This window comes from Drosophila santomea, chromosome 3R (assembly GCF_016746245.2).
Source record: "Drosophila santomea strain STO CAGO 1482 chromosome 3R, Prin_Dsan_1.1, whole genome shotgun sequence".
Taxonomy (NCBI): Eukaryota; Metazoa; Arthropoda; class Insecta; order Diptera; family Drosophilidae; genus Drosophila; species Drosophila santomea.
Genome location: NC_053019.2, coordinates 1,137,286 through 1,156,088, shown reverse-complemented (window position 1 = coordinate 1,156,088; position 18,803 = coordinate 1,137,286). Strand labels below are relative to the sequence as shown.

The following is an 18,803-nucleotide window of genomic DNA, read 5'->3' as shown; positions in this document are numbered from 1 at the left end:
AAAATAATGTTTTATCTTCGAAAAAAATATTTGCTTAGCTATGGACTCTTTTAGTGACTTTCTTTAGTGTTTAGATTGTTAGATTTAGATCAATGATACAAATTGCTATATTTAAGAGGCTGCGAAAGATAATTAAGGATCCGAAGTCGTAACCAGAAGCTTAGTAGCCATCCGCAGAACGATGGTGGGCGTGGCAACATGGGTCAACAAACTTGCGCTTTGTCTATGTCTTTGGAGTCTTTGGAGCATGCTTAATATCAACTTTCTAGCTTTGATATTTCCTAAGATCTCGACGTTCATACGGACAGAGAGACGGACGTTCATAGTTGGAAACGCTTCCGCTGTACAGCATTTTCAACGAATTTAGTATTTCCTTTAACTTTACGAGCAACGGGTATACGAACCATGATGACATTATATATCTACATACCTGCGAATAATTTCACTTTCCGGGTGTTCGGCGGCAAATCGCGCTTTCTTCCGGAGGAGGGGAATAGTTAGAGCGTATGTGGTAATCATCATCAGCATGGGAATGTAAAAAGCTACCAGAGATCCAAACACGAAAAAGGCGCGATTATTGATCACGCATATATTAGGCTTCGGCATTATGTTCTTCTCATTGACCACACCTAAAATATACTTTTGTACGTAAGTTTTAATCTCTCCTATCTTTATCTTACCAAGCATTGTTATTGAGCTGGATACCATCATGGCCATCACCCAGACAATGGCTATCTTTATACCAGTCAATCGTTTTGTAGATCGATGCCTTGTGCCCAATGGATTTCTTATTCCCATATAGCGTCCCAAACTAATGAAGCACATGTGCAATATGCTGGATGAGCAGGCCAGTACATCACACGTCACATAAATGTTGCACCAGGTGAAGCCAAGTGGCCAATAACCTGAAAAGTACAATAAAAAATTTTATTTTTAAATAAATAATATGATTTTTATATTAAAATACAAATACGTCCAACAACAATATGCCAATGAAAGTTCAGGGTAAGACCAGTTTTTTTGAAAATTTATACGCTAATTATACCCGATAATCTTAGATTAAGAGGGAATACTAGATTCGTTAAAAAGTATGTAACAGGCAAAAGGAAGCGTTTTTGACCATATAAAGAATATATATTCTTGATCAGGATCAATACCCGAGTAGATCTGGCCATGTCCGTCTGTCTGTCCGTATGAACGTCGAGATCTTAGGAACTATAAAAGCTAGAAAGTTGAGATCCAGACTCCAGAGACATAGACGCAGCGCAAGTTTGTTGACTCATGTTGCCACTGCCTCAAAAAATCTTTTGATAATTATGGTAAATTGCCTTGTAAATTTCTATTGATTTTCTAAAAAACTTTTTGCACCGACCACCCTACCGCCCACAAACCACACAAAACTGCCACGCCCACACTTTTGAAAAATTTGTTGATAATTTTTCACATTTTTGTTAGTCTTGTAAATTTCTTTCGACTTTTTAAAAACTTGTTGCCACTCCCACAAGCCGCCAAAAACTGTCTTTCGCAAGTAAGTCTTTGGCTGAATAAGGGGTATCAGATAGTAGGGAAACTCGATTATAGCGTTCTCTCTTGTTTTGATTTATATATGTACATCTCAATAAAAGTTAATCCTATTAGGTGAGACTCCAAGTTATATGCTTGAAACACCGCAAATTTTATATTGAGGTCGTTTTTTAATCTATCATAACTCCGATTGATTTTGGTTGTGATGGCTAATTGCTTACAACAGACAGACCCTTTAACCTCGACATCAATAGACGGTGCCATTCCATCGAGCGCTTGCTCTTAAAACCACTAAAAACTCGAATAGATTCCTGCCGGGAGTTGAAACAATGGAGGAAGTAGCGATGATATTTCAAACAAATTCATCACCCTTTCATTTCCATCCAACGCTTATGTTGGTAAAAGGGACGAAGACGAACGAAAGCGAAATAAAAATAAGAAAACGAAATGGATTAACGGATTCCTCTTCTGAAAGGCACGCGAGTTATCAGTGCTAGGCTTCGCACTTGTGTTTTTGTGAGTGGACCATGGTTGATTGAGTTTTAAATTCCTTTATCTTGGGTTCTCGGCCTTTTGATCTTTTAAATAAAATACGACTGTTCTTTGGTTGTTCTCAAAACGAACTAAACACAACTTTATTTGTTAAACTTAAGCTAAGCTAAATATATACAAAGACATGTGCCGTGCATATTGTTAATAACACAAATAGTATATAAAATTAGTCGCTAAAGTCTTCGTGACAATTATGTCGTCTTGGCTCGATAACGACTGAAGATAAAGTTTGTGCAGATGTATATCTTCAAACGTGTTCTTTATGCTCAAATGTTTGAAAGATTTTATGGAGAGCTCAGTTTTTGTTCGAAATCCAACATAGAATCGTTGATGTCAAGCCTTTAATTTGGTGCGTACAATTGTCGAAAATTGCTGACCCATTGTAAAATATAGGTATTTTGACGTGGAATGTTATATAGAAATCATTAATAAAAGTTTCTAAAGTTAGCAATGTTTTTCGGATTCTAGTGGTCATTTTGGTTCGGTATAAATTTGTTTATGGATTGAATTTATTGTTGGAGTGTTGTTTGTTGGTGTTTATTGTTGGCTAACATTATGAAACTAAACTAAATTAATAATCGCTTTCACAAAACTTCGCGTACGCTTTTTTACTCGTGCCTTTTCAATCTCTATCGCTTAGCTATTGATTACAAACTATCGGCTTCTGCTACCACTACCGTTCGGCTTCTTGATAAGCACCACAGGGCTGGCGTACTCTGATGTGGATGGAGTATAATGTCTTGATCTAATAGTTCGTCGACCATCTTGGCAACAACTTCCTTTTTCGTCTCGGAGACTAGATATGGCACTTGAGAAACTGCTTGGCCACTCTCAACAGCAATTTGTGCCTGGACGACGTTTGTCTTGCCTATGCCTTCCAATCCGGCTGATGCTATGGAAGGCTGTTACCGGCGGCTGATGAAATGCTCTCTTGACTTTTATCTCGCTTGGCTTGAATTTTCATTAAAATTCATCGCATATATTACATCTTGTCCCAAAAACAAATCCTCCCGCAACAGATTAGTGTCTGCGATGTAAACTTTGGCTGTAACCATTTTTTGAGCGATTTTGATATCCACAACCATAGCTTCGGTAGGGATACGTGAGCATCCAAATATGACCACAATAAAACACTCCTGTCGCTCTCTTCTGCAATTGATTTGCGAATTATACTGACTTGGCTTCCAGTATTAATGAAAGCTTCCAAGCGTTATGTAGATTATCCAGCTTGAACAGCTTGTCGATTTGTGACATTTGCCATGTTGAAATGAATTTCTACTTCGTCCGGCTCTGATCCGAATTCCTCTCGGATTGCTGCTGCATAACTATTCTGCGAAGAATGGAGCCACCCTTCAGTGTATATAGCAAGACGTACACATTTTTTGTCTCAGTTTCATTTGGGTTGGGAATAAATTTGCCCAATCTTTCAAAAATATACAATGAAAAAAAAAAAAACTCAATTTAAGCAACTTTTTATTTGTAAGACAGGGCAAATACACTTGTTCGTTTCTCATTTTTTACAATAAACTCGTCCATAATTTTTTCTAAATCAAAAGCATCTATAAATGTACCACAGCGACGTTTTTCAAACGATTTTGAGACATAGTTGTACAAAGGAAATTTTTTAAACGTCGAAGGGTCGAGAAACTTCTTTCGTTGATGATGATCCCGGAATCGTCATTAATAGACGAACAAATTTTTCGTAATCTGGAACAAGACTTTTGCACTATTTCTCTTCTTGCAAGAAATTAACAGCATCTTTGAGACATTCAATTTTCTTCCCACTCCGCTTTGCCAGATTAAGGAACATTTCGCCTACATATAAAAGGAACATTTCGCCTAGATATATATATACAGTTTCATCTATGTATATAACATATAACACCATGATTAATGACCGATTCTTTCGTAATTTCTGGCGTGGGGAATGGAGCCGCTCCATACACCTTGTATGGAAACCGCCGGCCATGATTGATAGGCATCAATTACTTTGTTGTCACGATCGATGAACGGAGATCGAATTCTTATCTCCAGGGCCATAGTCTGGTAAGGTATTCGCAATTTCCTTAACCGACGCTCGTCTACTATGGCTGATCACCGCTTGATCTCCACGGTTACGGTTGAAAAACTCATCTACATATGTACTATATCATCCCTGATGCAAATGATTCCTCGTCATAATTCCAACTGCTTGTGGCAAATCCATCTCTTCAGAATTCTCGTGTCCACTAGTCTCTGCACTAATTCTGCTCTGGAGCTTGCAAGTTCCTCTCTTTTGGCAGATACCACACCTGGTCGGCCTTGAGCTCAGCTATCTTGACCATTTCCTCCAAAAATTATCGCTCCACTCCGAAAACGTACTGTTTTCCTTCCTATGTACGCACAACCACAATCGTTTGCACGCATAATCTGGCACCCACCAGCACCTCTGTATGCCCGTTTGCAAGGGTGATCGCTATTTTTACAATTCTCGTGAATTCCAAATCCTGTTTTGTTAATATCTTTGGAGTCCATTTCTACTTGATGGTACCCACTAGCTAAGTCTAAAGTTGGAAAATATTTGGCCCTATGTAGCATATCACTGGTGAATAATACTAGGGTATCGGTTAGGACCAGCTGATGGACGTACGAGGTGTTTCGGCACTGCTCAGTTTCGGTGGGTTTCTTTAAGTGTACCACTCGAATTTTTGGCGTCGTATGCAAAAATATTATTAAAAATCTGCATGCTATAGGAAATTTCTAAAAAGCGCACTCAAATCCCAAAGAAAATATTGGGACGGTCGACAGAGGAAACTTTTTCTTGAAAATTGTTGCCATTGCTGTTGTTATAGCAACAAGTGGTAGCCCTCTCTACTTTGACCGTACAAATAAAAATTATTTCAAATGGTCTTAGAGACCAAGCTCGCTTTTCAATACCCTAGAGACCAAGCTCGCTTTTCAATACCCTAATATATTTCTGTTCAGCATGACCCCACGGCAGTAGTTCAGCAATTCATCTTTAATTCATATATTTTATTTATAATAGTAAATTTCCATCATAATTCCCTATTTAATTTGACCAACTTTAGTGTCCTAACCTAAATCCTTTTGTTGCCCAAAACTGCCACGCCCACACTTTGAAAATGTTTTGATATTTTTCATTTTGTATTGGTGTTGTAAATTTCTATCGATTTGTCAAAAAAAATTTTGCCACGCCCACTCTAACGCCCACAAACCGCCAAAGCTGCCACACCCACACTTTGAAAATGTTTTGAAATTTTTTCATTTTTGTATTAGTCTTGTAAATTTTTATCGATTTGCAAAAAACTTTTTGCCACGCCCACTCTAACGCCACAACCGCCCAAAGCTGCCACGCCACACTTTTGAAAATGTTTTGATATTTTTTCATTTTTATATTGGTCTTGTAAATTTCTATCGATTTGCCAAAAACTTTCTGCCACGCCCACTATAACGCCTACAAACCGCCAAAAATTGTGTTTAAGACTCTCCTTCTCCCTTCCACTAGCTGAGTAACGGGTATCAGATAGTCGGGGAACTCGACTATAGCGTTCTCTCTTGTTTTTTAAATAAGTTTGGTTACTTGTTAACATGGTGGGAAATATAGTAAGAATTGTGATGTGGGTTAGATAACGTTGTATTTATATATATATAGAGAGAATAGGTTTTATATAAAAAACAAGAGAGAACGCTATAGTCGAGTTCCCCGACTATCTGATACCCGTTACTCAGCTAGTAGAAGTGCAGGTTTGTGGGCGTTAGAGTGGGCGAGGCAAAAAGTTTTTTGGCAAATCGATAGAAATTTAGACGACTAATACAAAAATGAAAAAATATCTAAACATTTTTCAAAAGTGTGGGCGTGGCAGCTTTGGGCGGTTTGTGGGCGTTAGAGTGGGCGTGGCAAAAAGTTCTTTGGCAAATCGATAGAAATTTGGAAGACTAATACAAAAATGAAAAAATATCAAAACATTTTTCAAAAGTGTGGGCGTGGCAGCTTTGGGCGGTTTGTGGGCGTTAGAGTGGGCGTGGCAAAATTTTTTTTGACAAATCGATAGAAATTTACAACACCAATACAAAAATGAAAAAATATCAAAACATTTTTCAAAAGTGTGGGCGTGGCAGTTTTGGGCGGTTTGTGGGCGTTAGAGTGGGCGTGGCAGCATGATTCGACAAACTTGCGCTGCGTCTATGTCCCTGGAGTCTGTATGCTTAATCTCAACTTTCTAGCTTTTGTAGTTCCTGAGATCTCGACGTTCATACGGACAGACAGACGGACAGACGGACGGACAGACGGACATGGCCAAATCGACTCGGCTATTGATCCTGATCAAGAATATATATACTTTATATGGTCGGAAACGCTTCCTTCTGCCTGTTACATACTTTTCAACGAATCTAGTATACCCTTTTACTCTACGAGTAACGGGTATAAAAAGTACAAAAGGAAATCGTTAGCCAAAGGCAAAAGTAGGGCAGAGTATATAACAGCTTAGCCGTTAATAAATTCGCAGCACTTTTGAAATAAATCGCTGGCGATAATTATAGATTTTCATCCTTTGCGTTTTACTTTACATAATTTACATTTGGAGTTTGTTTGGAGTTTTGTAGTTTTTGGGAACAGTTTTTTCGATTGGGTTTATTTCTCTTTCATGCAGACTTTACAACTCCATTTCCAGTCGGGCAAAAGCGCTTTCGGCGAATCTGTAGGGAGGGGCTACTCTCGATCACTCTCGATTTTCACCTGGCAACGCCCTGAATTTTCACCTTTATTCTTGTATTCTAATTAATTGTTTTTTTTTCAATGTTTTCACTGATTTCAATACCATCAAATCAGCATCGCTTTTATATACGCTCGTAGACAGATTCACTTCATAGTTGTACTTTAATATTTAACAAAGACAAACAGACAAAAGCTAGAAAGGCGACCATGCATAGTGTGCTAAATTACTGTCCACCACTGTATAAGTTCGAACGAACTTGTGCATAAAACCGTCGGACTTCCGTGATTGTTGTATCGTATACTTTAGAGACCTATTCAAACCAAGTCGTGTTGCGTCTAGCGCGTCGAAGCGTTTGCTCGATGTGCCTTAGTGACCTGTTTAACAGCGAACGGAACGATTCGTCGTGTCCCAAGCCAGATGAAACCAGTGATTGTCGTCACATAGCCATGAGGTTGGTTGTTTCCCAACCGTTTGACCTATCATTGTTCGCACGTCACACCGAACACGTTCTTGAGGCCAGAAGACAGCATCGAACCTGTTGTTTGGTTATAACGAACTTCCGCGATGTGTGAGCGTTTGACGTCCATATCGCCTGCAAACAATTTTCAAACTAACTTTGCATTTTGCCATTACTTACAATACCGTCATTAGAGCGGTGTTCATCCTTGGGTTTGTAGATTGCTCGAAAACGACTGCGCCAGTTACCAGAGCTAGGCTTAACACTTCAGTTTTTGTGAGTGGACCTTATCTCGGCTTAACTCTATTTGTTAAACTATAGCTAAATGTGTACAAAGATTCTGTTGGCGACAGGTATCTGCGAAAATGCTGGTGCAGCAGTTCCGTTTTCTTTTACGAGAAAGGTCTCAATTGACACCCTGCATAAATGTGGGGTCAGTTATACCGACCCTTATTAAAGTTGGAGCAACAATCTACGAAACTTATTTTGAGAAAAACAAAACAAGAAGTTATTAGTCTTAAAAGCTTTGGATATGCGGTGACTAGCGATATTTGGACACATAATTACTTAAGATCGTCATATATTTCATGCACAATACATTACATTAAGGAAGGAGCCCTAGTAAACTGTCTGTTGGCCATAAATCCATGAAAAGTGAAACCTGCACTGGTAAGTAATATATAGTTAACTTTTGTGTAACTTTTTGTTGGTAATTCAATTTAATTTAATTTTAAAGGTACCAGTATACTAAAGAAAATGCGTGGTATACCAAATGACTTTGGTTGCTGCCTGGAAAAGCCTGTCATAGTGACGGACCGTGGCTCCAATTTCGTGATAACCGGCTTATTCACTGCATGAATCACTTAATTCACAGTTGTATTGAGAAAGCAGTTAAAGGTGTACAGGAGGTTGCGGATCTTGTTATCAAATGTAGCAAGCTTGTGAAGTACTTTAAAAAGTCTGGGAGCAATTCCAACCTAGGAACTACCTAGGAAAAAGTCTTTGCCACCTAGATGGAATACCATTTTCTATTTGTTTAAGTCAGTGGAGGTCAATTGGGTTGAAATAACAAATATTTTAATTGAAAAATACCAAACACCCAGAATTGATGGAATTATGTAATTTAAATCATTTGAGCTCAATTGTCCGCGTACTTTCTGTAATTATCCAACCATCCACTTAACTATTTCTTGTACTTGGAAATTACAGAAATGTTGCACTCCAGATACGAAAGATATTGCCTGTATCGTATATCTGAAGTCCCACTTGTCCGACCAAATTTCAATAGTTATCCATTCATATATTTCAGCCTACCATAAAACAGCTCTTTTCCTTTTTCCACCAACAAATAAACTTGTGCAATACTCAACAACTGAAAAACTAGAATATATAGAAGATTGCAAAAGTATTATGAAAACATTTTCGTTAGCCTCTATAAATTTCGATCCTAATAATTCCTTGAGCCTGTGGGACGATGCGTTTTCGGGTTCAAGACCAAAATCAATTCAATGATATCGATGAATATGAAATTGACAGCTACATGAACCTAACAGTAAATTATACTGATAATTTTAATTGCCTTGAATGGTGGCACATAAAAAAATATAATTTTTCCCCTATTATATAAAACTAGCTTCAGCATTTTTTGTATTCCTGAGAGCAGCTCGGCATCTGAAAGAGCATTTTTAGATGCAAGAAATTTAATTTCGGAAAGAAGGTGCATTATTGCTAACAATTTTAATACTATAAACCAAATAATGTTTCTTCATTCTGTTATTGAAAAATAAAATAAAAACAAGAGAGAACGCTATAGTCGAGTTCCCCGACTATCTGATACCCGTTACTCAGCTAGTGAAAGTGCGAAGGAGGTCTTCAACACTGACAGTTTTTGGCGGTTTGTGGGCGTTAGAAATTTACAAGACCAATACAAAAATGAAAAAATATCAAAACATTTTTCAAAAGTGTGGGCGTGGCAGCTTTGGGCGGTTTAAGGGCTTTAGAGTGGGCGTGGCAACATGAATCGACAAACTTGCGCTGCGTCTATGTCTCTGAAGTCTGTATGCTTAATCTCAGCTTTCTAGCTTTTGTAGTTCCTGAGATCACAGCGTTCATACGGACGGACAGACAGACGGACAGACGGACATGGTCATATCGACTCGGCTATTGGTCCTGATCAAGAATATATATACTTTATATTGTCGGAAACGCTTCCTTCTGTCTGTTACATACTTTTCAACGAATCTAGTATACCCTTTTACTCTACGAGTAACGGGTATAATTAATCCATGTCTTTCTATTTTTCTATGTCTTGTATTCAAAAGCAAAACGAAAAAACAAACACGCAATAAACTATCTACTGCGAGGGCATCGCCTTTTATTCATTCTTACATAGGTTCTTATCATCTAAATGTATAATGCAGCGCTTGTAAGACGCTGCAGTCTGCGTTGGTAAATGCAGCTGAAATTTATTCTTAAATCTATGTTTGAGGCCTATGATCGCGCTAATCACCTCCGCGTGGTCATATCTCTTGACACTTCGGCAATAGACCACTGCAATCGTACTTAAATGTAGTTGCCACTTATGCTGTCCCGTGACATGTTTATTGCAGCCCATAATTAAAACATATTTATAGTTTGTCAACTTATCATGTCTAAACACATGATTAGACAGTAGGGTTAGACTCGTGTGGGCAATGAATTTAATGGCGGCAGGTGGTGCACAATTGTATATACCTTGTATAGCAGATTCGGTAACTCACGCCCTTTTTCTGAGTCCGCTCTTGTGAGAAGCCGCCGCGATTTTTTTGAAAATGGTAAGTACTTTCTAATTAAGTTCATTTATTACTCTATGTAATGGAATAATTTTATTAGCAACAACAAGTATATACAACTCACAAAAGTTAACAATTAATATAATTGTTTTAATACATTTTTGTACACATTTATAACACATCAAGTGGTAAAGAGATCTCAAATTTTATCCGCAACTACAAAAAGTATTTTGCGGAAAGAAAATTCCCCGAAAATCAGATACCCCTTACTAAGCTTGTGGTAGTGCGAAGAAGAACTTTTCACATTTTTCTGGCAAAAAAATCTCCCTCGGAGTATGATTTCATATTAATTATGTTCCTTTGAAATCTGGGATAGGTACCTGGAACGACTCACCATCCTCGTCTGATATCAATACAAATAGTTATATGGTATAGCCATTAAAATATTTATTTGGGAATTTACTGGATTTCTGGAAAGACCGTCGTAGTAGCATTATTTCACATTATGATTTTTTGAACTGAAAGCACAAGTCAATGGTTGGTGGTCTGTGTTTATTATCACCTTGGAGGTACCGTACTATTGCTAGCATTTTCTCTATGTCTGAAATATTTTTTAAGAGGCGTTTACCTCTGAATAGGTTCGCTAGTGTTTTTGCTAGCTTGTCATAAACTCGAATGAACCGCCTATAATAACTCGCCAAACCCAGACTTATCTAGAAGTCGCGAAGAAACGATTTTGGAGATTCAAGCCTTATGGAAGGATATTTCAATAGATTATATCCACAGCTTGGTACAGTCTGTACCAAAACGTCTCCAAAAAGTGATAGACGCTAGAGAGGGATATATTTTTTATTAATTTGTTATAATTATACCCGTTACTCGTAGAGTATATATTCTTGATCAGGATCAATAGCCGAGTCGATTTGGCCATGTCCGTCTGTCCGTCTGTCCGTCCGTCCGTCCGTCTGTCCGTCCGTATGAACGCTGTGATCTCAGGAACTACAAAAGCTAGAAAGCTGAGATTAAGCATACAGACTTCAGAGACATAGACGCAGCGCAAGTTTGTCGATTCATGTTGCCACGCCCACTCTAACGCCCTTAAACCGCCCAAAGCTGCCACGCCCACACTTTTGAAAAATGTTTTGATATTTTTTCATTTTTGTATTGGTCTTGTAAATTTCTAACGCCCACAAACCGCCAAAAACTGTCAGTGTTGAAGACCTCCTTCGCACTTTCACTAGCTGAGTAACGGGTATCAGATAGTCGGGGAACTCGACTATAGCGTTCTCTCTTGTTTTTATTTTATTTTTCAATAACAGAATGAAGAAACATTATTTGGTTTATAGTATTAAAATTGTTAGCAATAATGCACCTTCTTTCCGAAATTAAATTTCTTGCATCTAAAAATGCTCTTTCAGATGCCGAGCTGCTCTCAGGAATACAAAAAATGCTGAAGCTAGTTTTATATAATAGGGGAAAAATTATATTTTTTTATGTGCCACCATTCAAGGCAATTAAAATTATCAGTATAATTTACTGTTAGGTTCATGTAGCTGTCAATTTCATATTCATCGATATCATTGAATTGATTTTGGTCTTGAACCCGAAAACGCATCGTCCCACAGGCTCAAGGAATTATTAGGATCGAAATTTATAGAGGCTAACGAAAATGTTTTCATAATACTTTTGCAATCTTCTATATATTCTAGTTTTTCAGTTGTTGAGTATGGCACAAGTTTATTTGTTGGTGGAAAAAGGAAAAGAGCTGTTTTATGGTAGGCTGAAATATATGAATGGATAACTATTGAAATTTGGTCGGACAAGTGGGACTTCAGATATACGATACAGGCAATATCTTTCGTATCTGGAGTGCAACATTTCTGTAATTTCCAAGTACAAGAAATAGTTAAGTGGATGGTTGTATAATTACAGAAAGTACGCGGACAATTGAGCTCAAATGATTTAAATTACATAATTCCATCAATTCTGGGTGTTTGGTATTTTTCAATTAAAATATTTGTTATTTCAACCCAATTGACCTCCACTGACTTAAACAAATAGAAAATGGTATTCCATCTAGGTGGCAAAGACTTTTTCCTAGGTAGTTCCTAGGTTGGAATTGCTCCCAGACTTTTTAAAGTACTTCACAAGCTTGCTACATTTGATAACAAGATCCGCAACCTCCTGTACACCTTTAACTGCTTTCTCAATACAACTGTGAATTAAGTGATTCATGCAGTGAATAAGCCGGTTATCACGAAATTGGAGCCACGGTCCGTCACTATGACAGGCTTTTCCAGGCAGCAACCAAAGTCATTTGGTATACCACGCATTTTCTTTAGTATACTGGTACCTTTAAAATTAAATTAAATTGAATTACCAACAAAAAGTTACACAAAAGTTAACTATATATTACTTACCAGTGCAGGTTTCACTTTTCATGGATTTATTGCCAACAGACAGTTTACTAGGGCTCCTTCCTTAATGTAATGTATTGTGCATGAAATATATGACGATCTTAAGTAATTATGTGTCCAAATATCGCTAGTCACCGCATATCCAAAGCTTTTAAGACTAATAACTTCTTGTTTTGTTTTTCTCAAAATAAGTTTCGTAGATTGTTGCTCCAACTTTAATAAGGGTCGGTATAACTGACCCCACATTTATGCAGGGTGTCAATTGAGACCTTTCTCGTAAAAGAAAACGGAACTGCTGCACCAGCATTTTCGCAGATACCTGTCGCCAACAGAATCTTTGTACACATTTAGCTATAGTTTAACAAATAGAGTTAAGCCGAGATAAGGTCCACTCACAAAAACTGAAGTGTTAAGCCTAGCTCTGGTAACTGGCGCAGTCGTTTTCGAGCAATCTACAAACCCAAGGATGAACACCGCTCTAATGACGGTATTGTAAGTAATGGCAAAATGCAAAGTTAGTTTGAAAATTGTTTGCAGGCGATATGGACGTCAAACGCTCACACATCGCGGAAGTTCGTTATAACCAAACAACAGGTTCGATGCTGTCTTCTGGCCTCAAGAACGTGTTCGGTGTGACGTGCGAACAATGATAGGTCAAACGGTTGGGAAACAACCAACCTCATGGCTATGTGACGACAATCACTGGTTTCATCTGGCTTGGGACACGACGAATCGTTCCGTTCGCTGTTAAACAGGTCACTAAGGCACATCGAGCAAACGCTTCGACGCGCTAGACGCAACACGACTTGGTTTGAATAGGTCTCTAAAGTATACGATACAACAATCACGGAAGTCCGACGGTTTTATGCACAAGTTCGTTCGAACTTATACAGTGGTGGACAGTAATTTAGCACACTATGCATGGTCGCCTTTCTAGCTTTTGTCTGTTTGTCTTTGTTAAATATTAAAGTACAACTATGAAGTGAATCTGTCTACGAGCGTATATAAAAGCGATGCTGATTTGATGGTATTGAAATCAGTGAAAACATTGAAAAAAAAACAATTAATTAGAATACAAGAATAAAGGTGAAAATTCAGGGCGTTGCCAGGTGAAAATCGAGAGTGATCGAGAGTAGCCCCTCCCTACAGATTCGCCGAAAGCGCTTTTGCCCGACTGGAAATGGAGTTGTAAAGTCTGCATGAAAGAGAAATAAACCCAATCGAAAAAACTGTTCCCAAAAACTACAAAACTCCAAACAAACTCCAAATGTAAATTATGTAAAGTAAAACGCAAAGGATGAAAATCTATAATTATCGCCAGCGATTTATTTCAAAAGTGCTGCGAATTTATTAACGGCTAAGCTGTTATATACTCTGCCCTACTTTTGCCTTTGGCTAACGATTTCCTTTTGTACTTTTTATACCCGTTACTCGTAGAGTAAAAGGGTATACTAGATTCGTTGAAAAGTATGTAACAGACAGAAGGAAGCGTTTCCGACAATATAAAGTATATATATTCTTGATCAGGACCAATAGCCGAGTCGATATGACCATGTCCGTCTGTCCGTCTGTCTGTCCGTCCGTATGAACGCTGTGATCTCAGGAACTACAAAAGCTAGAAAGTTGAGATTAAGCATACAGACTCCAGAGACATAGACGCAGTGCCAGTTTGTCGATTCATGTTGCCACGCCCACTCTAACGCCCACAAACCGCCCAAAACTGCCACGCCCACACTTTTTAAAAATGTTTTGATATTTTTTCATTTTTGTATTAGTCTTGTTATTTTCTATCGATTTACCAAAAAACTTTCTGCCACGCCCACTATAACGCCTACAAACCGCCAAAAACTGTGTTTAAAACTCTCCTTCTCCCTTCCACTAGCTGAGTAACGGGTATCAGATAGTCGGGGCACTCGACTTTAGAGTTCTCTCTTGTTTAGGATGCAAAACCAGATTTGGTTGTATGTAATATTGGTTCGATTCAGTTTCTATAAGGAAATTAAGTTTGGTGCCAAGTTGGCACTGCCAAAACCCGTGATACATTGGAAGTATGACAGAGGACCCATTTAATCTAAAATGTGAAAACCTGAAGCGTCGACAGAAGTCGACTCCTGTTCTGCATCCTTTTCTTTAAATTCTTGGTCATAGCTCTCTTATATTCGCCGCTAGCGAACTAAGGCAGTTCCAGGGTCAAGGTAGTAGAGGTCGCCCCTCAGATAGCTCTTCTGGGATGCCCGTGGCAATGTGAAAGTGCATCTGGAATTTGGGTGGAGGGCCGTTTAGTGGGACAGGTCGTTTCTCACACTCATAGAAAAACTGTTCTGCAGATTAAAAAATAGCATTAGAAAAAGTCCTTAAAACTAGGGACGATTTTCTATTTAACCCTAGTTGGGGCACCATTAGTCGAATAGACGAACACATTTTTTGTTTTCGCTCTTCTTTTTGTGCGATCATTCGTAGCGATCTGGTTCTCTCTGTAGCTCAAGTTCGGCATTGTTCTCTTGCTGTGTGCAGACGTGCGTGGCTGTGCGACGGGTGCAGGTAATACATTTTTAATTTACAAAAAAATCACTTTGTCAATACGACAAAGTTTACCTGTGCGGTATTTTTATACCTGTTACTCGTAGAGTAAAAGGGTATACTAGATTCGTTGAAAAGTATGTAAAAATCAGAAGGAAGCGTTTCCGACCATATAAAGTATATATATTCATAATCAGAATCAATAGCCGATTCGATCTGGCCATGTCCGTCTGTCCGTCCATATGAACGTCGAGATCTCAGGAACTACAAAAGCTAAAAAGTTGAGATTAAACATACAGACTCCAGAGACATAGACGCAGCGCAAGTTTGTTGATTCATGTAGCCACGCCCACAAACCGCCCAAAACTGCCACGCCCAGACTTTTGAAAAATGTTTTGATATTTTTTCATTTTTGTATTAGTTTTGTAAATTTCTATCGATGTGTCAAAAAGCTTTTTGCCACGTCCACTCTAACGCCCACAGTTTTTTATTAGTCTTGTAAATTTCTATGGATCTGCCAAAGAAGTTTTTGCCACGCCCACTCTAACGCCCACAAACCGCCCAAAGCTGCCACTCCCACACTTTTGAAATGTTTTGATATTTTTCCATTTTTGTATTAGTCTTGTAAATTTCCACTTCCACTAGCTGAGTAACGGGTATCAGATAGCCGGGGAACTCGACTAGAGCGTTCTCTCTTGTTTTTTTTACGTAAATTTGTTTACACGTATTGCTTATTTCTTTTTTTCTTCGTTTGTTACTTTTTAGGTGATATTTGTGCATTAATGAAAATATTCAGCATGAGTATTTAGTATTTGGGACTTGTTTATTGAAAGATGTAAATCAAACTATACACCAGGATTATATGTGATTGTCGACGAATTGTTAGCGTTCAGGGGAAGAACTTCTAATAAAATGTATATACGAAATAAACCGGCAAAATATGGCTTAAAAATAGTTATTTTGTGCGACAGTGGAAAAAAATACATGATCAACGTCATTCCGTACTTAGGAAAATCTTTAAATATATCAAATATGCCGCTTGCTGAATACTTTGTAAAGGAGATAACTAAACCGATTTATGGATCTAACCGTAATGTTACGATGGACAATTGGTTCACTTCAATACCCCTTGCCAACGCCCTTTTAAAGGAGCCATATAAATTGACTATTGTTGGAACTCTGCGCTCAAATCGCTAATCAAATCGCTCTGCGCTAATCGTAAAGTGGGTACATCGGCATTTTGCTACAGCAAAGAACTGACTCTATTATCAGATAAGCCAAAGCGCTACAAGGTTATATATTTACTTTCTTCTTGTTATGAAGAAGGAACAATAAATGAGTCTAATCGCACACCATCAATGCACTATGGTTCAGAATTCGTTTTTTTGTCATTAAGTCTAAATTTTTATGTCAATTTATCGACCTTTATAAAATTTTGTCTAAAAGTAAATTGATCATATACATAAATAAAAAAACAAAAACAATATTGACCGAAACTTTCATTAAAGCCTTTTATGAGCTTATAAAAGTGCAGTGTTAAACCGCTGATTGAGAGAAGGCAATTCCCGTCAAATTAGTTGCTAACTTTTGTACGGGGTAAAATTGTTAATACGTATCCATAAATTAAAGTATAATATGGAAAATAAAAGCCAAGGTATGTTGTTTTTAATATATGTGTAGTTGTACTGTTTTTGTGTTGTGTAACATCCAAGTTATGTGTATTTTAATAGAAAATTCAAACGTGTCCCCTGTGCTACGTGGAGTATAACCAATTTTCTGACAACTTCTGACAAAACTTCTTTTGATTCATGCAGCAACTGTTTCTGCCAGAAAAGAATGCAAAAGGGACGTTGCCTTTGTTCTTAAAAAAACTTTAAAAACACCAGAATTTCCAAGCGAATCGACTTTTTTAGGCACCTATTCGAAAATCAAGGTCGGATTGCATTGTTTTTGATCCTTACAGTTTAGCCGTAAAATTAGGATTATATTCGCCGAGAATATTATTTGTGTATTAATTATTGTGACGACTATTACATTATAACAGCCATGGAGGATCAATTGATGAGAATGAGGCGAAACCTTCCTTAACATTTTTTCTGGTAAGTACATGTATTCTAAATTAATTGTATATCAATAGGTATATAATAAAACAATAATAAGGTTATTTATGTAAGGGTAATAGTATGGTACACATAATAACGTAAGATTACATATTATTTCCCTTTATTTTGGCGTCTTAACGCCTAATTCGTTGAAGTGGGACCACCTACGATGAGAAATTCTAGATAAAAGGCAGGTTAATTAAAAATCTCAAAATTTAAACCGAAGAGTGATCTTCAACTTCTTTTGCTTGCGCTTATCAGTCTTATGTGGTCTTATCAGTCTTTGTGGACTTCGCAAAAACCGTAAACACCAGAGCGAAACTGAAAATTTAGTGTACGACACCATTGGCCTGGTGTCTTGTCTCTCGCTTGTTTACGCACAGGCCAGCGAGAGATATTATTTCTATTTTTTTCGAGTTAAAAATTTAGTTAAAAAAACGCCTTCTAATCCCCCGCTCTCGGAAGAGATGAACGGATTCGAGAGGATGAAGAAAATCGCTGGGCATTCTCCAGCAGAGATACGAGCAATGATTGCTTCAAGGCAATTGTATTCTCTTGGCCTTTCACAATCATGTCTTGGTAAGTTCTGCTACACCTGTAACAAATACAGTTACCACTTAACTTGTTTGTTCAACAACAACATACACTGTGGGAGCTTCGACAAGAACTGCTTCAGTTAATTCTTCTGAAATAAGTATGTCTTCAGGTTGCACTACTTTACCAGAGTTTCCCCGTCTGGGGTGCTCGTTTCAGACACGCCCCCCTTCTAGACGTAGGAAGCGGAACCCTACCGATTCTGGAAAGGATCCTACAATATAAAAAAAAAGCAAAGAAACCATTTCCCGAGCGTATATGGGAAAAACAAAAGAAGCTTTGTCCTCAAATAGTCCGAAGCCTTACCGAAGATATGGATACTAATAAGGAATCAATTGAATTTAGCGCTGACAACTACTCAAATAATGACCAGCTGCGTTAAACGGCAGCTCCAAAACCTCCTCCAATATGTGTTCCTAATGTAAACAGTATCAGTAAGCTAGATGCGACGTCATTCAGATGTGTGGGCCGTAGCTTGACTGCCCTGAATTGCCAGTTTTGGTACCATCAGCTCCGTGAGGAAAAACCATATAGGCTGGTGCTGAAGAACATACACTCAACTGTCCCAAGAGAAGAAATAGAACGCTGCTTCACAGACAAAGGATTCGGTGTTCTGAACATCTACTCCCCAAGGACTAGACAAAATCTGCTCTTTGTCAACCTCAAGCCGACTCCGAATGTGGCCGAGTCTCTAAAAGTAAACCGTATTGGACAGGGTTACTGTGGAGAAGGCTACTCGCAACAAGGACATAGCTCAATGTTACAATTGCCAAAATTTTGGTCACACCCGCAATTGCTGTCATATAAGCCCGGTTCTGCAATCTTTATCAAAGCCAATATTCACCGTAGTCAAAATAAATTAACAATGCGCACCGATTTATAGGTCACCAGTCTCGATGTGACAACTCATACAACTCAAACGAAGAGCTAGACAAGAATTTTCCCAACGCACGCGCCCACACCATTTACCAAAGTTTATCAAATCGTCTTAACAAAGTTCTGGCGAAAAACAAACAAGACCAGTTTGACCAAATGCTGGAAAATGCCAGTCCTGATACTCGCTGTGGAAACTCACGAAAAATCTAAAAAACAAGTTATTTCAAAGGCTCCCATCAGAAATGCGGCTGGTGCGGCTCCAGTCAGGAGAA

At 38.2% G+C, this 18,803-nt stretch overlaps 1 protein-coding gene and 2 long non-coding RNA genes across 15 annotated transcripts in view; 1 reads left to right on the top strand and 2 right to left on the bottom strand.

The window, feature by feature from the left end:
- LOC120451271 (5-hydroxytryptamine receptor 1A) overlaps positions 1 to 18,803 on the bottom strand; it is a 105,641-nt gene that overhangs the window by 2,794 nt on the left and 84,044 nt on the right. For 5 of the 11 annotated variants that reach the window (XM_039634817.2, XM_039634808.2, XM_039634809.2 and 2 more), the window contains 2 exons: positions 681 to 905; positions 431 to 629 (listed from right to left, as the gene is read on the bottom strand). In XM_039634817.2, coding sequence (XP_039490751.1) covers positions 431 to 629; positions 681 to 905 — 424 coding nt within the window. Of the gene's footprint in view, positions 1 to 430; positions 630 to 680; positions 906 to 967; positions 1,000 to 1,756; positions 1,788 to 7,329; positions 7,397 to 18,803 lie in introns of those variants that run through there. The other 6 variants (XM_039634812.1, XM_039634813.1, XM_039634814.1 and 3 more) reach the window with 6 other exon arrangements.
- Positions 7,422 to 8,877, top strand: LOC120451274. 2 transcript variants are annotated; one of them, XR_005616366.2, is made up of 3 exons: positions 7,422 to 7,527; positions 7,605 to 7,920; positions 7,988 to 8,877. It is a non-coding gene; the product is annotated as an uncharacterized LOC120451274 (long non-coding RNA). The 2 variants fall into 2 exon arrangements; XR_005616364.2 differs by having other exon boundaries at positions 7,429 to 7,527; positions 7,589 to 7,920; positions 7,988 to 8,874.
- Positions 11,455 to 13,183, bottom strand: LOC120451273. 2 transcript variants are annotated; one of them, XR_005616363.1, is made up of 3 exons: positions 12,836 to 13,183; positions 12,443 to 12,758; positions 11,455 to 12,375 (listed from the first exon to the last, which is right to left on the bottom strand). It is a non-coding gene; the product is annotated as an uncharacterized LOC120451273 (long non-coding RNA). The 2 variants fall into 2 exon arrangements; XR_005616362.1 differs by having other exon boundaries at positions 12,443 to 12,774; positions 12,836 to 13,180.